This window comes from Prinia subflava, chromosome 32 (genome assembly GCF_021018805.1).
Source record: "Prinia subflava isolate CZ2003 ecotype Zambia chromosome 32, Cam_Psub_1.2, whole genome shotgun sequence".
NCBI lineage: Eukaryota > Metazoa > Chordata > Aves > Passeriformes > Cisticolidae > Prinia > Prinia subflava.
In genome coordinates, this window is record NC_086278.1 from 1172927 (window position 1) to 1182392 (window position 9466).

The window sequence follows — 9466 nt, forward strand, 5'->3', positions numbered from 1 at the left end:
TCCCATTGGGAATGTCGGGGCAGGATCCCATTGGGAATGTCGGGGCAGGATCCCATTGGGAATGTGGGGGCAGGATCCTGTAGGGATCACCAGGGGCAGGATCCCATGGGGAATGTGGGGGCAGGATCCCATTGGGAATGTGGGGGCAGGATCCTGTAGGGATCACCAGGGGCAGGATCCCATTGGGAATGTCGGGGCAGGATCCCATTGGGAATGTGGGGGCAGGATCCCATTGGGAATGTCAGGGCAGGATCCCATTGGGAATGTCGGGGCAGGATCCTGTAGGGATCACCAGGGGCAGGATCCCATTGGGAATGTGGGGCCAGGATCCCATTGGGAATGTGGGGGCAGGATCCTGTAGGGATCACGGGGGACAGGCCAAGAAATCTCAGCTGCCCAGCACAGGAGACACCAGAAATTTGCTTTTCCCTGCCGTGCTCTTATCCCAGCCATGGGAACATTCCCGTTGGCAATGAGGGGATGTTGATTCAAGTGTCCCACCCCAAACCCTCCTGCCCCACACAGGAGCCCCTGCCCCACCCCAGCGCTCCCTTCGGGGCCGTCGGTGCCTTTTCTGTCCTTTGGGAAGACCCAACACTTGATTTGGGTTTTTAATCCCGTAATTCTCCAGAGAAACCCACACTTGGGATCTTCCCTGGACTCCACACTCCAAAATATTCCCATTTTCCTGCACCAAGCTCCACGTTTCTCCTCCCTAAACGAGTGACAAATCCCATTTTTCATCTCAGAGATTGGAGCTGAATTACTTCGCTCTAAACATTTCCTTTTTCCTCACGTATTTTCTGTCTTAAGCCCAACATTTTCTAGGGAAACCTCCTAAATTCCCAAAATTCCTTTTGGAAAACCCTCTGGGCCATTTTTGCCGAGCTGCTCCGCGTCTCTGCAAGGCCCCAGCTGCCACCACGGAATCCCTCCCCAGTTTTTTATCATTAAACCAAATCAAACCTGCAACGAAATTCCCGCTGGCAGGAATTCCAGTGCTGGGAATTCCTGTTCCGTCAGGATTTATCTCTATATCCACCATGGAGCTGCCATTGGCACAAGAAACGGGAGAGGCCCCCCTTTCCCCACCATTTCCCCTTTGGAATGTCCCTCTTTGGGAACCCGGGGCGATTCCATCCCCTCCATTCCATTTTTAGGGACTAAACCAAACATTCCCAAGCCAGGCTCAGTTTTGGTGGATTCCGGGCAAATCCTGGCTCAGGTATCCGGTCCCGGACACGGGAATGGGAATGTTGGTCACCGATGGTCCCTCCAGGAGCTGCTGACCCCGGAGCAGCCGGAGCCCGGCAAATCCCAGGCTCCACCGAGTGACCTCCCGCTAAACCCGGGGGAATAATTGGGAAGAGAACCAAATCCCCTTTTGTAAGGGCTGGGAAAAGGCGGGATCAGCCGGGAGCAGACCGGATTTGTCTGTGGCGGCCGCGCCAGGAAACCCCAGCGCCAAGCCACGGTCCCCACACTGCGCCATTGTCCTCGCGTGATGTCACACAGGGCGTTGTCATCACACAGTGCCATTGTCCCCACAGTGATGTCATCACACAGTGACATTGACCCCACACTGCGCCATTGTCCTCGCGTGATGTCACACAGGGCGTTGTCATCACACAGTGACATTGTCCCCGCAGTGATGTCATCATAAAGCGACATTGTCCCCACTGTGATATTGTCACACAGTGACATTGACCCCACACTGCGCCATTGTCCTCGCATGATGTCATCACACGGGGACGTTATCATCACACAGTGCCATTGTCCCCACAGTGATGTCATCACACAATGACAGTGACCCCACACAGTGACATTGTCCTCGCGTGATGTCATCACACGGGGACGTTATCATTACACAGTGCCATTGTCCCCACAGTGATGTCATCACACAGCAACATTGTCCCCACTGTGACATTGTCACATGGTGTCAATGACCCCACACAGTGACATTGACCACACACTGCGCCATTGTCCTTGTGTGATGTCATCACACAGTGACCTTATCATCACACAGCGCCATTGTCCCCACCGTGATGTCATCAGATGGTGCCATTGTCCCCACTGTGACATCATCACACAGTGACGTTATCATGAGACATTGATGTGTGATTGTCCCCGCTGTGATGTCATCACACAGTGACATTGACCTCTCATTATGACATCATCAGACAGTGACATCCTCATGTGGTGCCATTGTCCCCATGGTGACATCATCACAGAGTGATGCTGTCATCACACGGGGCCATTGATCCATGGTGATGTCACTGCACAGTGACCTTGTCCCCATGGTGACATCATCACAGGTGTCATTGTCATCACACAGCACCATTGTCCCCAGTGTGATGTCATCACATAGTGACATTGTCCTTATGATGATGTCATCACACAGTGCCATTGACCCCACACAGTCACATTGACCCCATGGTGACACCATCACACAGTGACATTGTGATGACACAGTGCCACTGCCCCCGTGGTGATGTCATCACACAGCGCCACTGCCCCCGTGGTGATGTCATCACACAGTGCCATTGTCCTCAGTGTGATGTCATCACACAGTGCCATTGTCCCCAGTGTGATGTCATCACACAGTGCCATTGTCCCCACAGTGATGTGGTGCCATGGTGCCATTGTCCCCACTGTGACATCATTGCACAGTGCCACTGCCATCACACAGAGCCATGATCCTCATGGTGACATCATCACACTGCCAGTGTCCCCACACAGTGACACTGTCCCCCATGATGATGTCATCACACAGCGACTATGTCCCCACGCAGTGACATTGTCCCCCATGATGATGTCATCACACAGCGACTGTGTCCTCACACAGTGACATTGTCCCCCATGATGATGTCATCACACAGTGACTGTGTCCTCACACAGTGACATTGTCCCCCATGATGATGTCATCACACAGTGACTGTGTCCTCACACAGTGACACTGTCCCCACCATGATCTCATCACAGCGCCATTATCCTCACATGGTGATGTCATAATAGAACAGCATTGTCACCACACAATGATGTCATCACAAAATGATGTCATCATACAGCGATGTTATCACACAATGATGTCATAGCACAATGACATCATCGTACAATCACATCACCACACAATTATGTCACAACACAATGACGTCATCACACAACATCGTCACACAACGACGTCACCCAACGGTGACCTTGTCCCTCCCATGCCCCCATCCTCTCACTCAGTGCTGTCCCTGTCACAGCCTCATCCGTGTCCCAAACACCCCCTTGGCTCCCAGCTCCCCTCACCCCCAAACCCCCCAGAGCCAATTCCGGGGTCCCTCCCAACACTCACGGCTCGGGTGTCCCAACCCCCTGGGTCCCTCCTTCCCTCTCCCGAGCTGTCCCTCCCCAGCGCCCCAGGGTGGCACCGGGCGCGGGCTGGGCCCCGGGGCTCACCCGTGTTGGAGGACACGGACTTGCCGATGTCGGCCAGCGAGCGGTGGATCGGCTTCTTGGTCTGGTGGCGGTGCTTGCGCAGCAGGACGTAGCTGAGCTTCTCCCGCAGCTCCGGCTTCAGCAGCCCGTCCTCGATCTGCTTCTCGATGACATCGTCTGCAACCGTGGGGACCCAGGGGTGACCCCCGGAACACCCCAAAACCTGCTGCCCCTTCAGCAGTGACCCCCAGAACCCCTAAAACCTGCTGGTCCTTCAGCAGTGACCCCCAAAGCCCCCAAAATCTGCTGGTCCTTCAGCAGTGACCCCCAGTACCCCTAAAATCTGCTGGTCCTTCAGCAGTGACCCCCAAAACCCCCAAAATCTGCTGCTCCTTCAGCAGTGACTACTAAAACCCCCAAAATCTGCTGGTCCTTCAGTACTGACCCCCCAAAACCCCAAAATCTTCTGGTCCTTCAGCACTGACCCCCAGAACCCCCAAAACCTGCTTCCCCTTCAGCAGTGAACCCCAAAACTCCCAAAATCTGCCACTCCTTCAGCACTGACCCCTATAACACCCCCAAAACCTGCTGCTCCTTCAGCAGTGACCCCCAGAACCCCCAAAATCTGCTGGTCCTTCAGCAGTGACCCCAAGAACAATCCAAAACCTGCTGGTCCTTCAGCACTGACCCCCAGAACCCCCAAAATGTCACATCCTCGATCTGCTCCTCGATGACATTGTCTGCCACACCCACCCATGATGACCCCCAGAACCTCCAAAATCTGCTCCTTGAGCAGCCCGTCCTCGATGGCATCATCTGAAACACGTGGCCGTGGTGACCCAGGGGTGACCCCCAAAACCTCCCCAAAATGTCCTGTCCTCGATCTGCCCCTCGATGACATCATCCGCAAGCACCCAGCCACGGTGACCCAGGGGTGACCCCCAAAACCTCCCCAAAATCTGCTGCTTCAGGCAGTGACCCCCAGATCCCCCCCAAAATCCCAACACAACAATTCCTGGAAGCAGCCGAGGGCTCCCAACTCCTTCCTTTGCTCATTCCCAGATAATCTCGGAACATGGAGCAAAAAAAAAGGGTTTAAATCCATTCCCAGCATTTCAGGGCACGGGGCTCCTGTTGGAACTGAGAATTCCAAACTTTCTGTGCTGACCCCCAAGCAAACTCTGCATTGACCTGAGGCCGTGGAACAGGCTCCCAAAATTGAGTGACAGCGCTGGGACTGTGGGTGTGCAGTTTGGATAGAAGTGTGTGATAGCACAGGGTGAAAACTTAAAGGTTTTAGAATATAGTAATAAATATATCTAAAGTAAGATGGAGGATTTAGGGTGAGGCCAGTCCTTCTTTTTCACCTTCTTCTCCATGGGTCTGGGTGATATTTTGTAATTGGGTAGAAAAATCTGCACTGCGGGCCACGGGTGTTTGGTTATTGAGTTAGAAATAAAAATAATTGAGGTGTCATTTCTTAATTGGACAGTTTGTTCTTAAAAAGTCTTGTAGAAAGAGATACGACTCCATTTTCAGTTTGTGAGCCAGAAGTGCTGTAGCACTCATGGCTTGTGAGACTGTAACGAAGATAAGGATTAATAAACATCCCAGTCCAAACAAGAAACACCGTCTGGAGCATTTAATCCCAACCCTGGGAGAAGATAAAACCCGACGGGCTCCTACCAATGATCTGGGGCAGGGAGTACCCATCCAGGTCCAGGAGCACGGTGCCCGTCTGGAGACACGTGCGCAGCTCGAAGAGGCTGTGCAGGGACAGCGTGGACACGTGGGGCTTGCTCCAGCGCTCGCCGCCCTCTTCCACCTTCTCCTCGAACTTGATCCACCTGCAGGGAGAGCGGGACGGGCCCGGGATGGGGTGAGGGTGTGGGAATGGCTTTTCCTGGGGAGTCTCCCTGCTTGGAAATCCTGGATGAACCCGTCTCACGGAATTCCCGCTGGTTCTCTGGGGTGGGAAGGGAGGATCTGGTGGAGTCATTCCCAAAAGTGCTGCTTCCAGGATTGCAGAGGGCAGGGAAAACTCCCAATCCCAACAGGAAACCCAGCTCTGTGGATTTCCCCGCCCTCAAATTGCTCCTGTGGGGTTTGGGAATAGTGGAGTGGAGGAAAAACTCCCAATCCCACCGGGAAATGCAAAACCAAGGATTTCCCCCTCTTCAAATTGCTCCTGTGGGGTTTGGGAGCCTTTCCCATGGAGTGAGCCTGGATCCGCTCCTGCCTGGAGCAGCCTGCGGGAGGGCAGATCCCAGAGCATTCCCAATGTCCCAATCCCTCAGGAATGCTCAGACCCTGCCCTGGGCACTCCATCCCCGCTGTGGGAGATGGGAGGATTTGCAAACCCTCGGAATTCAGCCCTTCCCTTCCTTGATTTTACAACAAAAACTCCAGAGAAACTTCCGGAATGGGGTGGGTGATTCCTCCCAAATTCCTGGGAATAGGGCTCGCACTCCTGGGAGGGCAGCTCTTGGTTTTGGGGGGAAAATCTGCTTTTCTTCCATGGATTTTCCTTCCTGGAGTTCAACCTGACCCATCTGAGCGGGCACCATGGGGATCCGGGCTCCTGCAGCCCCAGGAGGGAAGGACAGAGGAGGAGAAGGGATTTTGGGAACAGCTGACGGCCCCGGAACGCCGAGGGGGAAGGATGGGGAAAGGCCAGGACAGGATCAGCTGCTGCAAAGAGAAAATCTCAGGTGCCCCCGCTGAAAAACTCCCAAAATATCATCCAGGAGCACCAGGAATGCTCCGGCAGAGCCCCAGCACCCCCCAGGACAGGACACTCGGCCCTGGCGCCCGTCCCACACCCCCTTCCCCGATTTCTCCGGAGAATCCCTTTCCCCAACCCTCCGGCTTCCCCTGGGATGGAATTCAAGCTTCCCGCGGCCGCTCCCGCCAAGCGTCGCTCTCCCAAAGCCGATTAGGCCGCTTTTCCTCTCCTTTCTGCCTCGTTTTTCCGAGAATTTGGGTCATTAGGGAGCTCGGGCCGGGCTGTGGGATTCGAGGCACGGATCCAGCGGCGCCTTTGCCCCGGCGTCGGCGTCCCGGGATCCTCCCGCCGAGGTCACGGCCAATTCCCACCCGCCTGCTGCTCCCAGCAGCCCAAATTCCCAGCTCTGTTCCCCTTTTATTGTGGATTTAGGTGCTCGTGCCATGGAGCTGCTCCCCTGAGGATAAAGAGTCCCAACCTGGCCAGAGAGCGGGAATTGGGATGTGGAAAATCAGGAGAAATCTGGAAATTTCCACCTCCAGCCCTCCCTGATAAAAATTCCAATGCTCTCCAACCTGGCTGGAGAGCTGGAACTGGGACTTGGAAAACCTCTGTGATCCTAGGAAAAAAATCCCATTTTTTCCTCATTTATTGTGGGTTTAGGCACAGGTGGAGCTGCTCCCCTGAGGATAAAGAGGCTCAGCCCGGCCAAAGAGCGGGAACTGGGACATGGAAAATCAGGAGAAATCTGGAAATTTCCACCTCCAGCCCTCCCTGATAAAAACCCCAATGCAAACGGGGAGTTTTTTGACTTCCAAGCTTTTCAGGGAGTGAGAAGGCAGAAATAAACCTGGATTTATGGAAAATAAAAGATTTTGCCAACAGAATCCAGGCACTGCGGAGTCGGAGCAGGGGTGGAATCAGGGGGAACCTGAGGAGCTTCCCAAATTTTGGCTGATGGGAAAACCAACCCAAAATTTGGGATGGGCATCCACAGGGCCTGACCCCGATCTATCCCAATCCCTGGGGTCGGAATTCCGCACCCAAACTGGGAAGGGTTTGGGATAACACCCGGACCCCCTTCCCAAAAACCCCAACCCCGCTGGTCCTTGCACAGCTGAGGTCGGGAAGGGAAAATCCCGCTTGGATTTGGGATCTTCCCGTGGAAAAGATTCCGGTTCAATGAAGCAAATTCCACTTGCAGCTCCTTTGATAATTTTATTAAGGCTGGGGCAGGTGGGTTTTTTCTTTTAAATGGATCAGGGATGGGAAAAGTTTCACTCTTGGCCTGGCTGGAAAAAGTGTGGAGGGGGAAAAAAACCTGGGAAAATGTTTTCTATTCCCATTTCCTGGCTGGAATTCTCCAGTCTCCTGGCACCTTATCCCGTTTTTTTCACCCTCCCAGCCTTTCCTGCAGGGCTCAGGTGACTGCAAGGGGGAAAAGCTCCAGCTCTGCGATTGATCCAATTCCAGGAAAATTGGGATAAGCTGGGAAATCTTCTGGCTCATCCCCGGGATGCAGCTGGGGTGCACATCCCCCTAAAATCCCATTTTCCCAACATTTCCCTGATTCGGGAATGTCCTTTTGTAACATCATTAAAACTGACACTGGTTCCCCGATATTCCATTTCCATTTCCCCTCCAAAATCCCATTTTCCCACCATTTCTCTGATTCAGGAAGGTCCTTTTTTCCCAGTGCTCATTCCCTGATATTCCATTTCCTTTCCTCCTCCAAAATCCCGTTTTCCCAACATTTCCCACATTCAGGAACGTCCTTTTTTTTAACACCGCTAAAACCGATGCCTGTTCCCCGATCCCGATTCCCCACGGGGATATTTTGGGATGGATTTTTCCCGCCACACATTCCCAGATCCCGGCTGACCTGGCGGATTCCTTCCACTCCATCTCGTCGCCGTCGTGCTGCAGGGTGTCCATCTCCGTGAACAGCGTGGGGTTGGGGGGCTCGTCGTCCTCCCCCAGGATGTAGCGGAGCCGTTCGGCGGCCGGGGACACTGCCAGGGAGGAAAGGAGTTAATTCCATGGAAAACAGGGAGATCCCGCTCCGTTCCCACAGGGAAAGGCCCCGGGGGTGGTTTGGGGTCACAGAAAAGGGATAAAAACAGAGGGAAATTGGAGAAAAATGTTTTGAGGAGGAGGAATGAGGGAAATCCAAATGATCCCATCCCGAATTCCCTGTGGGAAGAGGTGCGGGATGCTGGGGAAAGGAGGAGTGGGATGAAGATCCAGGAACCGATTCCCATCACATTCCCCTTTCCAGGAGTTTCCTGTGCCCCGTTTCCAGGGCCATCCCACATTTTCCCTCCCACAGATCCCTTTTTTCCAGGCTCCATCCGCTCCCCACCCTTCCACCACAGCACGTTGGGATTTCCCACTTTTCCCACTGTATTCCTGAGGGGAAGCGGGGAATGACACAAATCCATCATTCCTGCAGGAAAAATTCCATTTTTTTCCCTGCCAACAACTGGGAAGGGGCATTTATGGCCCCCTGCTCCCTGTGGAGCAACCTGGGAATGGGACTGGGATCACGGCACCCTCGGAGCTCCTGCCAGGTGGGAAAAGGCTTTTCCATCCCAGCACATTCCCGGTGCCCAGGGGAGGGTGACGAACTCCCAGGAAAGAAAAAAAAGTTGGATTTGCTCTTAACCCTCTCCATCCTCGGGGATTTTTCCAGCAAAACTTCCCAGTTTTGGTGGATTTGGGGAGAAATCCAAGCCCTGGGTGTGGCAGGGATGGGGATGAGCCCTGGATGCGCCAAGGAAGGGGTGAAAATCCACCTGAAATCCATGGAAAAGGGGTGTTCGGAGTTAAATCCTGTATTTCCTAATTCAGCAGGAATGATCCAGGCTTGAAAAATGTGAAATGTTTTTTGGAAAATCCTCCTTTTCTCCAAGCTGAGAATAATAAAGTTGGGTAATGCAGCACTTAAAAATCAGGGAATTCAATTACTGTGGATAAATGGAGGGAAAAATGGGAATATTGCAACTTGTCCATGGAAATGGTGTATTTGGAACACAATCCTGCACCTCCCAACACAGCAGGAATGGTCCAGGCTTGGAAAATGTGATTTTTTTTTTTGGAAAATCCTCCTTTTCTCCAAGCTGGGAATAACAAAGTTGGGTAATGCAGCTCCTCAAAAATCAGGGAATTAAATTGGACAAATGGAGTGGGAAATGGGAATTTTGCCCCTTTCCCTGCACGAAGCAGACGAGCCCAGGCTCGAAAAGAAGAGGATGTCCCTTTAGGCTGAGCCTACTTAAACCACTTAAGCCCCTCTAAGCCGAGCCCAAAGCCCCACAG

General features: G+C 53.3%; 1 protein-coding gene across 1 annotated transcript in view; it reads right to left on the minus strand.

Moving 5' to 3' along the window:
- Positions 1 to 8149, minus strand: part of SLC4A5 (solute carrier family 4 member 5) — a 31262-nt gene extending 23113 nt beyond the window's left edge. Inside the window, exons 1-3 of the mRNA XM_063420748.1 lie at positions 8031 to 8149; positions 5110 to 5270; positions 3445 to 3600 (exon numbers count right to left, since the gene is read on the minus strand). Coding sequence (XP_063276818.1) covers positions 3445 to 3600; positions 5110 to 5270; positions 8031 to 8083 — 370 coding nt within the window. The 5' untranslated portion in view covers positions 8084 to 8149. The remainder of the gene's footprint in view (positions 1 to 3444; positions 3601 to 5109; positions 5271 to 8030) is intronic.
- Positions 8150 to 9466: the final 1317 nt, after the last annotated feature.